The following is a 17,337-nucleotide window of genomic DNA, read 5'->3' on the forward strand; positions in this document are numbered from 1 at the left end:
AGTGGGAGAACTGCTGACTTTTCAATGGTGGGGTCTCCTGCATCTGTGTAGTAATATAATCGTACCCCTGCATTATGGTGAACCAGCCTGGCCTTTTCCAACCGATTTTCCTTTTGCATTTGATGCAATGCAGGCTCCAAAGTCTACTTGACTTTGATGTGTCCTCTGTAAATTGTGCAAATACACACTTGCCAAAACTTTCCCCTCCTGCTCCACTTTTCCCTGCTAAGACAGTGAAAACAACTGTCCAAAAATGCCAAGAGATGGGAACAAACTCTGATGGATCATGTTTCTACATTAAGCTGGTTTGGAATAAGAACAAGCCAAAACCACTGGGGCAAATCCTCCAGGATTCAGTCTAGCCCATTCTTCATTTTAGATTGGATCATAGAATCATAGAATCAAAGTGTGGTTTGGGTTGGAAGGGATGTAAAAGATCATCTAGCTCCAACCCCACTACCACGGGCAGGGACACCCTCCACTAGATCAGGTTACCCAAAGGCCCATCCAACCTGGCCTTGAACACTTCCAGGGATGGGGCATCCACAACCTCTCTGGGCAACCTGTTCCAGTGCCTCACCACCCTCACAGTAAAGAATTTCTTTCTAACATCTAATCTAAATTGACCCTCCTTTAGCTTAATGCCATTACCCCTTGTCCTGTCACTACACTCCCTGATGAACTGTCCCTCTCCAGCTTTCCTGCAGGCCCCTTCAGGTAGGAAGGCCGCAATTAGATCTCCCCGGAGCCACCTTTTCTCCAAGCTGAACAACCCCAACTCTCTCAGCCTGTCCTCACAGGAGAGGTGCTCCAGCCCTCTGACCATTTTTGTGTCCCTCCTCTGGACTCTTTCCAACAGCTCCATGTCTCTCTTGTACTGGGGCCCCCAGAGCTGGACACAGTACTCCAGGTGGGGTCTCACAAGAGCGGAGCAGAGGGGCAGGATCACCTCCCTCGACCTGCTGGTCACGCTGCTTTTGATGCAGCCCAGGACACAGTTGGCTTTCTGGGCTGCAAGCGCACACTGCTGGCTCAGGTTGAGCTTCTCGTCCACCAACACCAACAATCATCTAAACAGCATTTCCACTGCATCCTCAGCTCCCTAGAAAATTGTACCATCCACTGACTGTAGAGATTGACAGCTCTGATGGGCTGAGAATGAGCAGGTTTCTTATTTTTGTAATCCCCATTATCTGTGTTCAAACTAACCAAATCATGATAGTAAACACACAGCAATTTTGATGTTTTGTGAAGAATTTATTTCTAATATAAAAAATATTAATTTGGACAGGTAGGGCTGATAATGCTGTAGTGACAAGTGGATCAGCCAAAAACTGTCTCCTTCCAAAGATAGCTACGTGTTTTGATGCAATGAGATGATAAATATGTGCATCAGCTGCATTAAGAATGGACTCTGTTATGAGAGGATGGCTCTGTAAAGCTTCCCAGATTTACCTCTTCTCTGCCTCTTATTTTGGGGATCCAACTCTTCCTGCCTCTAAGCTGTTTTTCCTAGTTTTCATGATTCTCCCCTACTTAAAGGAACTCAGTGTACTTTAACTGGACTCTTTTTTCACCAGTAATGCCAGCAATGTTGCTGCTTCTCAAACCTTCAACTCAACTCAGGAGCTTGCAGCAGCATGAAGACGCAGGATCTTTCGTACAATAAGAAACTGCCTACACATTCCCCCAGGGTGAGGCTGGAGCTTGACTGATTAAACAGTCAGAGACCCCATTTGGTTATCTCTTCATTTGGGACACTTCATTTTGGCTTCTAATTAATTGTTGTGTGTCTGATGGGACTGAAGGAGAATTACTGTAACTCAAATTAGGGCAGAGTTAGAAGCATGTGTTATCAATTTCCTTTGCCTTGCAAAAGATCCAGATTTCCAAACAAAAACATTTTTAAGAGAAACCAGAAACTTGGGTCTGTGTTCAGACCTCCTCCAAGAGGTGCTCAATTTAAAGCTCAGTTTACAAAGCACCTAAATTTGACGGGGATTGAAACCAAGAGCTACTTAGAGACATTGCTCATTTTGTCAAGTCTTATATCCTCACAGAAGCTACAACAAAGTGCTTTGAACCTGCTTGTTGTATTTTTTGCTAGATGTAGTCCGTGGGCCCACAAAACTCATCGAAAGAGTATCTTTACCTTGTAAATATAGACTTCCTAATTCAAAAGCTTGTGAAACCTTCCCAGAGAGGTTAGGTTTTAATTGTTTCCCCCCACACCCAGCTCCATACTGAAGGGCTTTTTGGGATCTGCAAATTCCATGTCCAGCTACATCTGATACCAGCAGATGCCTGGTTTGGCTTGCAGTTGGTGGTACCTGCAGGTTGTGGAGCTGCATATCTCCAGCTCCTGTTGGGCCGGGCACCTCGTGCGACTTCTCACCACCAGAAGTGGTTTGGGACCAGCAAGGTAGGATCAGCTGAGACTCTCAGCAAGTTCCCTCATCAGCCTAACTGAAACTCTGGCATCTGAACAAGGTGTCAGAAGGACTCATCATCACCCACTTTTTGTGCGGGAGGTATTTACCGATATCTGTCAGTTAATTAAAGCTGAGTTTTCCAAAGGCAGAATAATTGTTCTTCAGACAAATTATTATGATCTTTTATCACCAGCCATTGTGATCACTCTGTAATTTTTATTTTTGTTGTGTGATAAATAGTCATATCCTTTACTATGGCCTCAGATTGTTTTAATAACCGAGCTTTACATAACATTTTATTTAAATATATGCCAGTGCCTGCCTGTAGCTGTGTGTGCCCAAGGTATGTGCAGTGGCCAGCGGGCCCTGATGGCCAGGCTGGATGACAGGGCAGCTTCTGCTGCTCTCATGCACAAAGGAGAGCTCTCCCCAAGCACCTCCTCAACCACCAGCAATGGGAAGTGTCCCAGGGCAGAGGGAGGTTCAGCCGAGATTGCCCTCACTTGACAACAGTTTGCTCAGACTCACCAGGAGCACTGGGGAGCAGGAGACTGTAACGCTGTAGTCTCCTGTCATGGGGCTGCAGGAGCCTGGGCAAGGTAGAGCCAGGGACATGACAGCAGGGAAGAAGGGGAGCTGGGACGCTGTTCCTGTGAGCTTGCAGACCAAAGTTCTTTCTCCTCCAGCTCTGCGAGTCTCAGCTCCTGGCAGGAGGTGGTGCTGCCGAGCACCATGCTGCTGTGGGAAACCTTCAACCGCCAGCCCCAGGGTGGGACGGTGAGCGGTGGGACATTAGTGAGCAGTGTGTCCTGCATGAAGCAGGCATTATGTGCTTGGCCTGAAGGACATGCTTGGGTCCTTCAAAATGCTGTGTGAGTCCTGATGAGGGGCACTGAGTACCAGTGTAGAGATGAAAGGCAAATTTTAGTTTTAAAACTGCTTGCTTTCCTGTTGAGGGGCAAAGTTATAAAAAACTATTAGTCAACACTGTAATTGATGGTTTGATGGTAATTTGCAGCAGCACGGTACCATGAATATCAATTTTATTCAAAAGAACAGATAATGAAAACTTTTCATTTTGTAGTGACTCACGTGTAATACACTGCATTTCCTTTAATAGGAAATGATGTGCGTACAAAATCCATAGTTGCTATGATTAGTTGTTGCTGATCTTTAAAGATAAGAAGCAAAGTGGGGAAAAAAAGTGAAAACTGTGTCAATTTATCAACAAGAAAGTTACTCAGATACCAGAAGTAATGAGGCTCTGAATAAAAATGACTATAATGAATCACTTCCTTGAAGTATAATTTAGCTTGTGTTTAGAACTGAGTAAATACAGCAATGAGGTCCTAAGAAGTGTGCATTTCATGAAGGCAAGTGAAATTTCTTTAAGCTCTTAAAAATTTATGTGGTCCCTGTTATGTAATTGGTGCTTCATATATTCCAGTGTGGGATAACAGAGTTCAGAGCCTTTTGTACCCTATGTGCAAAAAATAATGTGGTGTCCCTGTAGGCAGCATAAAATCCACTTGGCATGTGAAGCCAGTACAGTGTGATGGCCCTGAAGATGTATTTTAGATTTGTAGGAGTAGATATTCAGTGAGAAGCAGGTTATATGATCAAGCACCTAATGTGTTCTGCAAATCTGCTTTCCTTACTATTCAGCCTCTGGGTGATACCTTCCTAGCTATTGATCAAAACTCCACCACAGAGAAAGCAGAGCATGATTTGGGAGAATCAATGTTAGCAGAGCAGATATTCAGAAGGTGTTTTAAAAGTAATTTAGACCACCATTCAGAAAGACCACACTTGTCTTGGTCTGAGCGCTTATTTTCATTGTAATTCGTGAAAGATAAAAACAAATATTAGTTTAGCAGAACAACTCTAACTTAAAAAAATTATTGCATATTATTACAGGGAGATGCACATTACTGCCAAGCAGTCTGTGATTTTTTGTCACTGCTTTAAGAACAAAGAATCTAATTTTGGAAACAGATGGTCACCTCACAAAGCAAGAAATCATTGTAAAACCTCACTGTTGTCAGTCTAAGTTAAAATTGTTCTGCTGAGGTTTTACCTCCAAAGGCAGCAATTCTGGCTTTAATAAAACATTTCTACTGCACCTTCACTTATTTAGAATAATCCTTAATTCCTGAACAGCTTTTTTTTTTTTTTATCTTAAAAGTCCCAAAGAGCTTGAACAAGTCTGTATCTATTCCTGTATCAAGATCTATTTTAGTGACTCTTGGCACATGCTTTATGTTGGTAGGTCCCATAAAAATGTTCCCCTTTCTATTGTCAGAAAAGTCTTGATAAACGTTATTTCAGCTGACTAATACTTTCAAATGCCCAAGGACACTTCTGCAGGGACAGGTGCTCTAGCTTTTTTCCCACTACCTCCAGAGTAGTTCTCTTCTGGGTAATTTTAATAGTAGACTTACCAGTCTCCAATAAAACTTTGCAATTGTTATGAATTTATTTCATTTATACCTGGCAAAGATGGAAATAACATTTAAGCTGAAGATTTATTGCATGGTCTTTAAGTAGAAGACTTTTAATCGTTAAATCTTAATTAAGGTGGGAAATTCAGCCTCCCTGTGGGCAAATCACTACATGAGTTTTTTCTGAACAGCCACCCTGGATGTCATGTTAGTATAGAAATGCAGGAGTTGATTCATGTCCTGTATCTGTCTTCCAAGGTTGAGATTCCAGTAAGAATTGCTGATTTTTCCCTGTCCCTGCAAACAACAATTTTTAACTATAGCTTCCTTTGTAGTTTTTGTGGTGCTGAAGAGTTTTTCAGTCATTGCTTGAGTGCTGGCTGATCCATCAGTTCATGTTCAGTGGTTTTCTTTCTAAATCTAGTATGGTACTCCTGTGCTGTGTAATGCTGTTGTGGTGTCATACTGCCTTTTACATCACTTCTGTAGGGGAAAGTCAGTGGTGATGTCAAATCAAAAAGATGAAAAAAAGTGGTTCATTCTTGGACATCAGAGTCTGCACTAAGCCTGTCACATCTTCTTTTGACAATTTTTTGGGGTTTAACTTTAATTGTGAGTATTAGTGATTTTGCCTACAATGGCAGATGTCATACAATTTCTTCTCAAAGCCAACATTTCCATACAGTGCCTCTTCAAAGACTTTTGTTCCATTTTTATTGTTAGGACCTTGATTTTTTTTTTTTTTTAATTCTTAGAAGGCTTTCCAGCTTTTGTAAGCCTCCAGACTATAATCTTGTTAATTGATAAGTTCTTTTCATGCTTCTTTTCACAAATATGCATGTTATTCACATATTTCTCATCCTAGTTGCTTTTTATTCTTTTTACAAACTTTCACTTTTTTTTTTTTGTGGGTTTTTTTTTGTTTTGTTTTGTTTTGTTTTCCCCCTCCTTTCCTTGCTTTTATTACGTTGGTTCCCTTTCTTTTCATTCACAAGGATACTTATTTCCTTCCTTCTCCAGAACTAAACCCTGGAGGAGTTCTGACATTTATCATCTATGACCTGACTTCTTGTGACTGAAGTTCTGCAAGTCCTGAAATGACGAGAGCCACCATAAATGCAGGTACACAGATTGAAGTAACTATTGATTTTTTGTATGAGGTAGAGCTTAAAGCACAGACCAAAGGATGACTAGCTGGCTGCAGTCCGAGTTTTTCCAAGACAGCAAAGTGGGGTGATGTCATCAATGGTGCTGCCTAAATTTATGTTGATTAAAAGGAGTAGGTGAAGTGACAACCATTTCTGAGAAAACCACCATGTACTTGAGTATTACACATGGAGCAATAGCAATAGACGATGCTGTCCTACGCACAGTGTTGTTTTTCATTCTCCTTTGTCTGTAACAGTAAGTTTTCTTAGTAATAGAATCCCCTTCTGTATGCTATGGAAGGAGAAATCTCAAATCTCTGAACTTTAAGTATCTTTTCTATAAGGCCTTGGTGCTTTGGAGGTATTTAAGTCACGTTGGGATTGGAAAAAAATACCACATAAAGCTGAAAGGTGGGAAATCGCACTATGAAACTGCACTAAGCAAGGGATTGTGAGTTTATCTTCATCGGTGATATAGTCCTGAGATATTGGACCTGAAATCTGTTGTTAATGTTTCAACTCCTCCTGTGTTTCTTAGTGACCAAAGAGCAGCTTTTTAAAAACCTCTACCTCTCCCCAGTTTGAGGGTAGGTATGTGGATAGGTATGGTCTGATATGGGAGCCCTTGAGCTTGTTCCCAAACTGCTCAGCCCAGAAACCTGCCCTGGTTCACTGAAGGGTGCCCAGGAAAGGCTGGTGGGGCTGGATGCAGTTAGGGCCATCCTTACAGTGACAGGCACCCAGAAAGGATGAGCTGAGTGGGATATTGGGGGACAGAGATCCTCTGTCACTGCAAATTTCCTCAGGAAAAAAGCTATTTTGTTGAGTCCTGATCTTTTTTCCCTGATTCGATATCCCCGGTGCTGGGTGGCCATGCTAGCACTGCCAGCACCGCGCTGAGGGGCTCAGGGAGCCCATGGTGGATCGCATGGGGTCGGAGCAGGGACGCGGTGGCCAAGGACGCCCCCAGTCAGAGCCCTAAGCGAGGGCTGCTCCATGCCTCCGGGTAGCCAGCAGCAGTTTTGTCTGATTTTTTTTTTTTTTGAACAAAGCAAAAGATTCCCATAATCCCCACCTTTTCCATAAACACAGCCCTGCAGGGTGGACACACTTGCCCAGGTCTGACCAGGCTGCCAAACACATGCCTCTGTTCATGAATCGGTCACCAAAACTGGGGTCCCAAACCCCTACAGAGGGAGAGTCTGAGGCATCCTGTAGTTTTCACCCGCTCTTGTTTGGGAAAGTTAACTTCAGAGCTGCTGAATAGTCAAAACACTTGATTTTTGGTGACTGACTGTAACAGCCAGAAATAAGCACTGAATATCTCAAGCATGCAGCTGGATTAATCAGTGTTGACTGTTAATTGAAGATTGGAGGAAGAACAGTTTACTCTCGTTATTGCCAGGTAGCACTTCCAGACAACATATGAATCAGTCCATGTGCCTCCGTCTAAGCTAGGACATAATTCTGGTCCTCTGCTGCACTGGGCTTCCTAGAGCTCTCCAGGCTTGGACTTCTCTTCCGGGTCACCAACAGTCTGGAAAAAATTAATCTGTATTTATATATACACCTGTCTGCACCGGTCAGCAGGACACCTGACCAAAAACCCTTAAGCAGGCAAGGTGCCAGTAAGCGTACAGCTGGAACGCACTCCCCATGAAGGTGTATGCAACATCGGCAAAACAAATTTCTGCCCATAATGTTACTTTAACAGTCCACAGTTTTACAGGAACATATGTTCAAAATTATCATTTTCAGAGAGCTGCACAAGACCTAGGAAGTTTAACCAGAATGTTGAAAGAGCTCTTCAGAAAAATACAACATAATAATGTTTTGCCAACTCTTTGAATGTATTTATTTATGTTTGGATTTGTGTAAGGAAGTTTCCATGCTATAAATTTTTATTAAAAACATGTCATTTGAAATAAATAGTACATTTATAGTCATAAACAAACCAGTAGTTTTTACACACACTAATGTTAGGTTTCCTCTTACAAAACTGGAAATGTATTCCACCATCTAATTTTTTTGTTTATACCTGATATAAAATGATAAAGTTGCTGTATGAATTTTATAGTTATTGTGGGTTTCATGTGTCCTCAGACTAGATACACAGAGGATTTGTGTCTGTTTTCCTAATAATATTTATATGGGAATCATAGCCTTCTATTCTTGCTATTGATTTTGGATGTGGTAAATGAGCTTAAATACTGCAGAAAAAATATAATTATAATAACAAAGATTAATATATTGGTTGTTTTTTCCTGCTTGCTCATGGGAATGACTGATTCATGTGAAAAAAGAAATATGCTTGTACTGTAGAAAGGCTCAATAAGACCAGCTGGTTAAAGGAATAATACATTTTTTTAATTCACCAGAACCTTATTTTCATTAGCTGTGTGAAAATTTGTGGCCTAGTGTCTCAGATACTAGGAAAGCAGAATTCCTCAATGCTATTCTCCTTTCTGTTTTCTGTTTCCTGCAGATCAAGCTGATGATACTCAAACGTCACACGGTTGATGTGTTTGCCGCTGGAGACCATTCGCAGCACGGTATTCTCACAGCCAATCTTCATTTGGGCTAGTTAGGGAAAACAGACATAGAGGAGAAATGACAATACACTTATATGAAAGAAAAAGAAAAGAGGTATAGTGTTGGGAATTACAAAGCACTGATACATACAATTCTGGAAACGAAGCAAATTTTTCTGTAGTAATGACTGGCCAGTGGTGGTATTGCTGACTAAATACTTTCTTTTGTATTTGTTAGTTTTACTTTACAACGGCTTGCGTATTTGATCAAATTTTGTAACTGCAAATGCCACTCACTTCCCATCCACCTGCTGTCTCACGTATGCATAGATAGACATGACGCAGAGGTCCATACACGCTTGCAGTTGGGAAGGTATGCTACTGTTAGGTACCAGCAGCGATGGGTAAGGGTAACCGCACCCTATCCTGGAGATATCCAAAATTAAAAATATTGAAATGTTTCCTCTTAGAGAGGTGAGTGGTTTTGTGTGTAAGGAGGTTCTTCATAGTAACAAAGGCATGTGTGAATCCCACCAGGACAAACTCAATTGGCAGTACCCAGCATATGGACTCAATCTGGGGGAAATCAAGCGTATCACTAACCACTGCTTTAGATGAGCCATCTGAGTGGGGGTTTGGCAAAGTCTGTTTCATTTGGAGGACTTGCAGCACCTTCCTCACTGGAGGACAAATCTGGTGGGTCACTGGGAGAGCATGGGCTGCTAAGATGGGATTTCCTTTCCTTCACACTGCCAGGAATGCATATTTTAATCTCATCACAGTGCTCACTATTCTCTCAGCACCAGTGTTTGCCAGCTAAAGGTTTGAACAGTGCCTAGACCACTAAGTTAGTTGTGGTGTGATGAAAAGCACGAGAGACCACAGAGGTGAAGTGCCAGGCACATTCCTGTACTCCAGCCCTGCAGAAATGTCACTTCTCCGGTGTGCCTGTTCATACTCCCCAGGTACGACAACACATGTGCCAAGGGCTAGTCTGTCACATCACCACAACACTTTGTACTCTGCTATACTGAATATCAGGGAAAAATGTGGATTCCTATTTTTATGGGGAGAAAGAGGTCACCAACCTGGCATGATAGTGAAATACGTTCAGAGCTCCTCCAGGGTTCAAAGCAGAGAGTGGGAGCTCTGAGGCTTTTGGGGTACGTGTTACTCCTGCAGCAGAAATGTAGGCTTTGCAAACACTCAGTAGATAAGCAAAAACTCCTTAATGGAAAATGTAACTGCTCTGCCTTCATTTGTTATGAATTTCCAGGTTCATTTATCTGTTGACACTCTAATAATCATACGTGTCACAGGACAAGCATTTTAAAAATATGTGTAACTTAACCTTGTTATAATGATTACTGCAGGGGCAGGTGAAGGTGGTCATGAATGTGCTGCGCAGCTACAGGCTCAAATAGCTTTAGCTCTCATGTTCTGCTACATGCGAAGTTCACCAGTCTAGCAGAAATTCTGGGTTTGGGGGAGCTCTGCGTCACTCCATCTGGTTAATTATTTCATCACGTGGAGGTAAATGGAAGGAGTTCTTACCAGACCCGTGAAAGGAGTGACAGAGATCAGCCAGTGGAAACATCTTTGATGGGTCTAAGCCAGTTCCTCCTAGCAGCTCTACAAAATCTCCCACTCCTGCACAGCCTGCTGATGGTTTCTAAAAAGGCAGAGATTAAAAGTTATTTATCATTTATCTTCAAAAGTTCTCTATACATTATTGCAATTGACAGTATGTTTTAGAAGTCCTCTGTGCTCAAACCTGTGTGAAATCAGGCTGTTCTCATCCTGAGCAACACTACTTCAATTCGACATCAGTCAGTTAATTTCCTTAAGAGATTCCAAAGAAAGACCGAAGTAGGCTCTGAAAATTACTGACAAGTAGTTAAGGTATTGATTCAACTGCTTTTAATGTGGATAAGCAATCTGATTCTGGATGCTTAGACATGTAACCAAGTTATTACAGCCTTGGGCTGCATGTGTGCCCACACTCAGCTGGCAAGCAGGAACTTAAGTTCCACTATACCATACTTATTCCTAAGCAATAAGTGTTGCTAAAATGCGCTATTCTGGCAAAGTTTAATTAAAGTAGGAATTGACCAAAAGAGTAGTTTTGTATGATGACAGTGGCCCACTGTATATTACACCCACAAGTGTTCTTTTCCTGAAAAATAATGCCAAAGATAACTTGCATGGACACCTGGTGCACCTTTGTGCTGTCACACATATGCTGCTATGTAAGTGTCTGATTTCTTTATCATCCTCCTGCTGTTGTCCCTTTTCTGCCCATTGCTGAATAAGCCAACTCACTTGCCCATCTCTCAAAGCCTGGTTTGCTCAGACACTGGCAGTGACCATGAAGGGCCAAGGCTGCCAGTCACACTGGCAGCAGAAAACAAACTTTCTTGCTCCTATCCTTCTGGATATTTTGGAATTTGCAGCTTCTTAGACCTTCCAGGCACAGGGTGTCACAAACAGCTCTTGTCCTCTTCTGTCTGCTTGTCACCAAGCACTAAAAGCTGTCGCCAAACCCTGGCCCTGTGCTGTGCATCAGAGTGTATAGAGCATAGGATGCTCAGCATGTTGAGCAGGGAATCAGTTGTGAGCACATTTGTATTTTCTTCATGCTAATACCTCACTATCTAACCCGTGTCTCCTTTCTCTGTTCCGAGTGGTTGCTGCTTTCATTAGTTTAAATACAGACAGGCAGGTCTCTGGGAGAGCACTCCTTTCTTTCTAATTAAATTCTTACCCTTTGTTATGGCAAGCAATATTTACATGCATTAACGGCACTTTGCATAATGTGATTGCCTCTGCAACGTTACAGAGACAATAGCAACAGAAACAGACCCAGCTCTTGTCTCTGGGGGGGGACAACCAGAGCCCTCAGCATGCTCACACATGGTCTAGAGCACACATGCCTTGGCAGCCAGTGCCACGGGCGATCCCCGCTGCACCCCCTTCCCTCTCCCATGCCCGGAAAAACTGCACGTGGTAGTAATTTCTTAGGAAACAACTCACCTTTAAAAAGAGGCCATTTAAATGTCCCAGGATAAGATCAGATATTTTTATCACCACCGGGTAGATTATGGAGAAGCTGCAGTTTCTGTGCTGATGAGGAATGACCATGGTAAACCTTCCCGAGGGAGTCTGAGAGATGACATTGCAAGCTGGGGCACAGGAGAAGGTACAAGAGTTACTTGTGCAGTCATTGCTCCATCTAGCAAAACGATGTACTTTCAGTACTAACAAAGAACAGACGATTTAATTACTGAGAGTTACAACCAAATGCTGAAAAAAATGCATATGAAGCTGTCAACGGAAGAACTCTCACCTCAAATCCATACATCAGGGACTGATGTCGTTGGAGGCTCGTACTGTTTGCCAGTTTAAAGGAGACTAAATATGGATGCAGGCTTTTGTTTAGCTTTGAGTGGTTATTGCCTGATATTGCCAGCAAACCCCTAAGTCCTATTCTGCTCCTCTTAACTCAAGTTCCTCACCCTGCAAGACATCCCATTGAAACTAGAGCGGGTACACGCCGATTTTATCTTAAAGTACAAACTTAGCAGTTGAGGTAAGGGAGTAGCTTATCATCTGCTTGTGCAAGGGATCCCACACACGGACCTAGAGGTCTGCAGCTGCTTCAGCATGCTGGTGAAGGACACAAGCCACCTCCAGCAGTTGCACACAATAATCACATTCATGAGCATGAAGCCACACCAGCGTGGAGACCCGGATTGCAGGCTCGTGTCTGAACAACTCTGAGTAAGGATTGGGCAGACATGCCATCGTCTTCATCCTTTGCATGGTGAGGCAGATAAATCAGATTGGCCTGAGCAGTAATTGGTAAATGTCCTGCCCCCTCTTGGAAAAACGATGCAAGTGACTGTTAGTTGCACCTTACCAGCTCACAGGCTCAGGGAAGTAACTTGCAAATAGATCCTTGGGATCATATATCACTCCTAACTATTAACTATTCACATAACTATTCAATACACTAGCTTTGCTGTGGAACTTTTTCAAATATTTTTTCCTCATTGTTCACCCAGATCTAGAAATTGCTGAGATTAAACTGTCTAAATTAATACTCTTTGTTCTAGCCAGATGAGTTGGAATGTGACATTAGATTGGAAGAGATCTTCTTTAACATGGAGCGCCTTCTGGTCCTAAATATTGAAGCTATGCCTAAGTTATCTATTACACTTCACTTTTTTTTTTTTTTTTTAAGACACACACTGAGCCTGCATTAAATCCTCAGGTGTGCAGGTGTGCGTGGCTCCACTGGCATTACTGGAGCCATGTCAGTGCAGACAATGCCAACGAGAGAATTCAATGCAAACCAACAAGTTCATTTTGCTTCCTGCCCCAAACACAAGCCCATTTGATGGTATAAAACACAGACTTACGAAAGAGGTTGGCATTTTTCTTGACTGTGATGGTAAATCCATTGCCTGGCTGGTGGATCCTGAAGAAGATCATTGCCACGTTCTGCGATGACCTGATGCTCCTCTGAATATTGTCACTCTCACAAAAGTCTACGTATCTTTGGGAAGTGGGAAGGGGATGGTCCAAGGAACTGGGAAATTTCTCTCCTTTGAGTATCCATCCATCAAATACCTGCACGGGTTTGATAATTGAAAACAAGGCTTTTGGTTATCATTCTCTTAGCAGGGAACAGAAACATGAAGTATTACAGACCCTGTTTTATTTTGACACCAGATGGCCTGTTCAAAGCCACCAATTAAAACCAAAAATTCTTTGTATGTATTGATTTCCTAGCATTTAACTAATTATTCAAGCTTCAATCCATATTTAGGAAAGCAATACATATAAATTTTAATGTCTTTATTTTCTTCGGGTGACAATCCTTGTGACCTTTTTTGAGGCAAGCAGCTCTTCTTGCTCCAGCATCATCACATTTGCATTTTTTTTAATGTATTTCTATTGCAATTTCATTGTTACTAAGAGAAGTTTTTCACCAGCTTGATTTGGAAGTCACATGAAACATAAGTCACCCTCAAACTCTGGGCATTAAGTCCATTGATCTGGCCTGTAATTTTCTACCATCCATGTTTTGCAGCTTGTCATTAATGGGCCCGGAGGCCTTCCAGAGATATTGGAATACAATAAAGCTTCAGGGAGGAATTATTGGCAGAGGTACTGCTCTCCTGCATCTTTTCTTTCAGCTCATCCTAAGCACTAGAAAGCAGAACAAATGCTGGCTACTTGGCTGGACCTCAAGCAGCAGCCTCTACAAATCTTTCCTTTACAACAAAAAGAGCAACAATTTACCCTCAGCATCTTCAGGGAAATGTGTCGGAAAAGTGCCAGAACTGGAAATCTGTATTAACTCAAGCAGTTACCTGCCTTGCTATTTCAATTCCCTCCTAGCTGCTCTCACACTTCTACGCTCCAGTCAACACTCTGAAAATCCAAGGACTGGATCCTGCAGTTGCTTCAGTGAGTAATCCTAATGTGAGTATGTGTGGGACTTCCTCATGGAAAAGCTGCAGGATCAGCCTCTGGATTCACCACAACTGTAAATTTTCTGAAGTAATGAGATGTGGGTGCTAAAGTTACAGCAGGAAAAAGCTGCCTGTTTAAATACAATAGTATAATGCAGAAACTGGAGACCCCATGACCAAAGGAAGGAAACTTCTCTAAAGCCTCAAAGATCTCTTGGCATTTTTCTAGCCTCCACAATTGGCTATGAGCCTAGGTACAAAATCCTTGGACCCACAAGAAGCTGAAATCATGCTCTGTAGCAACACGGAGAGAAATCCCAGCCAGGGGTATGGGGTGGAGGGAGAGGATTCCCCAGGGTAAAGTGAGCAGGCGGGCAGCATCTCTCCAAGAGAGGGAGACCGGGAAAGGGCTGAGGGGCAGCTTTCCTCCTCCTCCTCCTCTTCTTCCCCAGAGCTCAGCTCACCACTGGGCAGGATGGGGTCTGTGCACTGCAGCACAAAGGGCAGAGCGCTAGGTGGGGAGAGCAGCCAGGGGCCATCGAGCTTCCCCTTCTCTCCTGTACTGAGTTCAGGTCTTGGTCAACACTTCTGTCTGCCAGCAAAATGTGCTGGTAAAGTTTTTTGATACTGGAATATAAACGGCTCTGCATCATGAACCTCCTGTTCAGAGCCAGCGTCCTGAAAAGCTCTGGCGGGGCCATTTAAAAGAAAGCCTTCAACGATCCACTCGTTAATAAGCTGATGCTAAGTGACCTGTGAGCAGAGATCTCTGAGCCGTTCAGAGAGCTGTATCATTATCTGCAGGGCTCATGTGATTCACAGTGCAATGAGAAAACCCTCCTAATGGGGCTGAAGGGCTCAACTCGTACTGACCAAACTTTTCAGTCAGTCCCCCAGGTGTGGACACTCAGTAGAGGTACTCCTGGAAAAGTTCAGAAGAGCCGGCGTGGCACTTTCGAGAGAGATTCTCAGCCTGCATCTGACTTTGCTTTAGGAGGGTGGTGATGGAGGAGGACATGCCTCGGGGAGGAGGAACAGCTGTCCCAGAAAACGACTGCCTTGTGTTCTGCACACACACGTACATACTCGCCTGCCCCTTCCACACATAGCAAATATCTCACACGTCAGATGAGAGCAGGGAATGGGAAGCACAGCAGGACTTGCCAGCTTCTTACCTTCAGGAAATCGCCCCCTTGACAGTCAATGTTTACGAAGTCATAGTCTATCGTGATGAGCTCCTCAGGCTCCCCGATGAAGAAGGTCGCACAGTGTAGCTGTGGCTGGTCTGCGGTGAAGGTGAACTGCCCCTCTATACTCAGCATGTCAATGCACCCTGGAGAAACAGACACGAGCTGCTGCCTCAGCCTGCTGGGGAGGGAGACACAGTGCCAGCTCCCATGGCTCAGGGAACTGAGGGGCGAGGAGAGACCCCCACACTGAGACCTGGCTGGCAGTGAGGAGAGGGAGACCAAGCTGAAGCAATTAGGAGCCTGCTGAGCTTCAGAGGATGAATAGCAACTCACAGGTGTGAGCACAAGCGTGCAACAGGGAGGTACAGAGGGGGATGACATGTCAAAGCGTGTCTGTATGTGCACAAGTGCACAAACACCCTGTTCGTTCAGATTTCTCTCTAATCACAGCTTTTCCACCTGCCCCATCCCCTGGAGATGTGAACCTGCCCAGGCACATGAGTGGATGATTCCTGTCGTCCTCCCATTATTGGGGACCCCAAACTCTGAGCTCCAATCTCTTTTCAGAGCCCTGTCTCAATCCCTCTGCCTCAACAACAGTTTTTCTGAGATTTTAACACTGTCCTTCTTCTCCACCCTTGCAAAAAGTGCCTGCAGCTCTGTCACCGCCAAATGGACCCTTTCCCCTCCCTGAGCCCTGAGCTCCCCCCAGGACTCTCACACCCACCAATGATCCCCACCAGAGCACCAAAGAAACTCACGGAGCGACCGCCGGTAGATCTGCCCTGCAGACAGCTCTCGCTTCAGATCTTCACTGAGGAGTAGGAAGGGCTCATCTTCACCAGCATCCCTCACCTGGTGAAGGAAAGAGGGCAAGAAGAGGCTGGGGCAAAGTGAAATGCAGCCCCTTCCCTGCACCTTTCAAGAACAGGCACCAGCAGATTAAATCCCTCCTCCAGAAACAGTGCAGCTGTGGAAGAGCTCAGTCAGAAAGCTGCCAACCTGCAGCAGAGGGGAACAAATCTGGCACCTAAGAGGTGAGCCCAGCAGCTCAGTGCAGAGTGAGTCTCTTAAATCCTCAGCAAAAATGCAAGTTTGAGAAAAGGGAGGATAAGCAAATGAAGAGGTGGGGCAGGGACAGGATTGTTGCATTAATGTTACCCAGGTGTAGATTTAATGCAGGAGGAATGGGCATAGGAGGGGAGAGAGGAAAAAGCACGATGCTCAAAAGCTGGGAGTACAAGTTAGAAGAGAGCAGCTAAAAGCACAGCGAGGTGCTTTAGTCATCAGCCCCATTGCTCACCTCTAGGTATCTGGTTTCCCCCTTGGAGGCTGCCAGGAAGATGAGAATGAAGTGGCATTGGAACTGGAAAGCAGACGGCATGCTGACAGCTCCTCTGGCGGCCCTCCCTCTCTCCCCACAGCCAAGTTTCTCCCGGTCTGCGCCGGTAGGCAGGAGCCGCTGGAGTATCTTGGAGAGACTCTTTTTATAGAGCTGTTGGGAGGGGAGGCACTTGGTCCCTGTACTGATAGGGTAACCCATGGTAACTGAATTCCTCTCGCAGTGACACAGTACGTGGGCATGACGAGGGTCCAAATCACAGCCACAAATTTTTCAAGCCGGTCAAACTCCCCTCACTAGCAGATGTCTTTTCTACTTAGCTGTCTGGTGGAGCTGAAAAGCTCTGGGGAGGAGAGCCCGTCCCCGTGCAGCTGGGGCACTCACAGTGTGTTTATTTCCAGTTACTCCAAAGTGAGGAACGAGGAGCATCTCTCCCTCCTCCTTTTCTCCTGCTATCCAGTCCCAGGGCATTTCAGACCTGCAGGGCTCCCTGCCTCCCTCCTGCTGGTCCATGACATGCAGCTCTCTGCAGCACCTGTCCAGGTGCTTCCCACCAGCCAGGCCTGGGTGGGCACCCCTGCATCCCAGCCAGGCTTGCAACCTGGGGCCAGCATCCCCCCCAGGGCTGGGGGACCCGCTGGCTTCCAGGTCCTGTGCCTGCAGCTGGGGCACAAGGGCTTCTGTAGCAAGTACACAGGCAAAACCAGACAGCTCTCCCCACCAGACATGGCTTTCAAACAGAAATTAGGAAAAGTTGGGGTTCCAAGGGCATA

At 44.4% G+C, this 17,337-nt stretch overlaps 1 protein-coding gene across 1 annotated transcript; it reads right to left on the reverse strand.

Annotated features, from left to right (window-relative positions):
- Positions 1-7,863: 7,863 nt before the first annotated feature.
- CRHBP (corticotropin releasing hormone binding protein) lies at positions 7,864-16,665 on the reverse strand. The gene is made up of 7 exons (XM_054811084.1): positions 16,526-16,665; positions 15,984-16,077; positions 15,208-15,365; positions 12,974-13,184; positions 11,586-11,734; positions 10,107-10,224; positions 7,864-8,601 (listed from the first exon to the last, which is right to left on the reverse strand). The coding sequence occupies exons 1-7, from the start codon at positions 16,604-16,606 to the stop codon at positions 8,444-8,446; spliced, it is 969 nt and encodes a 322-aa protein (XP_054667059.1). The 5' UTR covers positions 16,607-16,665; the 3' UTR covers positions 7,864-8,443.
- Between the last annotated feature and the right edge of the window lie 672 nt (positions 16,666-17,337).

Source organism: Grus americana, chromosome Z (assembly GCF_028858705.1).
Source record: "Grus americana isolate bGruAme1 chromosome Z, bGruAme1.mat, whole genome shotgun sequence".
Lineage (NCBI taxonomy): Eukaryota > Metazoa > Chordata > Aves > Gruiformes > Gruidae > Grus > Grus americana.

Coding starts and splice junctions, on each gene's coding strand:
- CRHBP (XM_054811084.1), bottom strand. CDS start 16,606: ATGCCGTCTGCTTTCCAGTTCCAATGCCACTTCATTCTCATCTTCCTG. Junction 13,185..15,207: donor AAGGGGGCGATTTCCTGAAG/GTAAGAAGCTGG, acceptor AAACCCGTGCAG/GTATTTGATGGATGGATACT. Junction 11,735..12,973: donor GAAAAATGCCAACCTCTTTC/GTAAGTCTGTGT, acceptor CCTGTGCCCCAG/CTTGCAATGTCATCTCTCAG.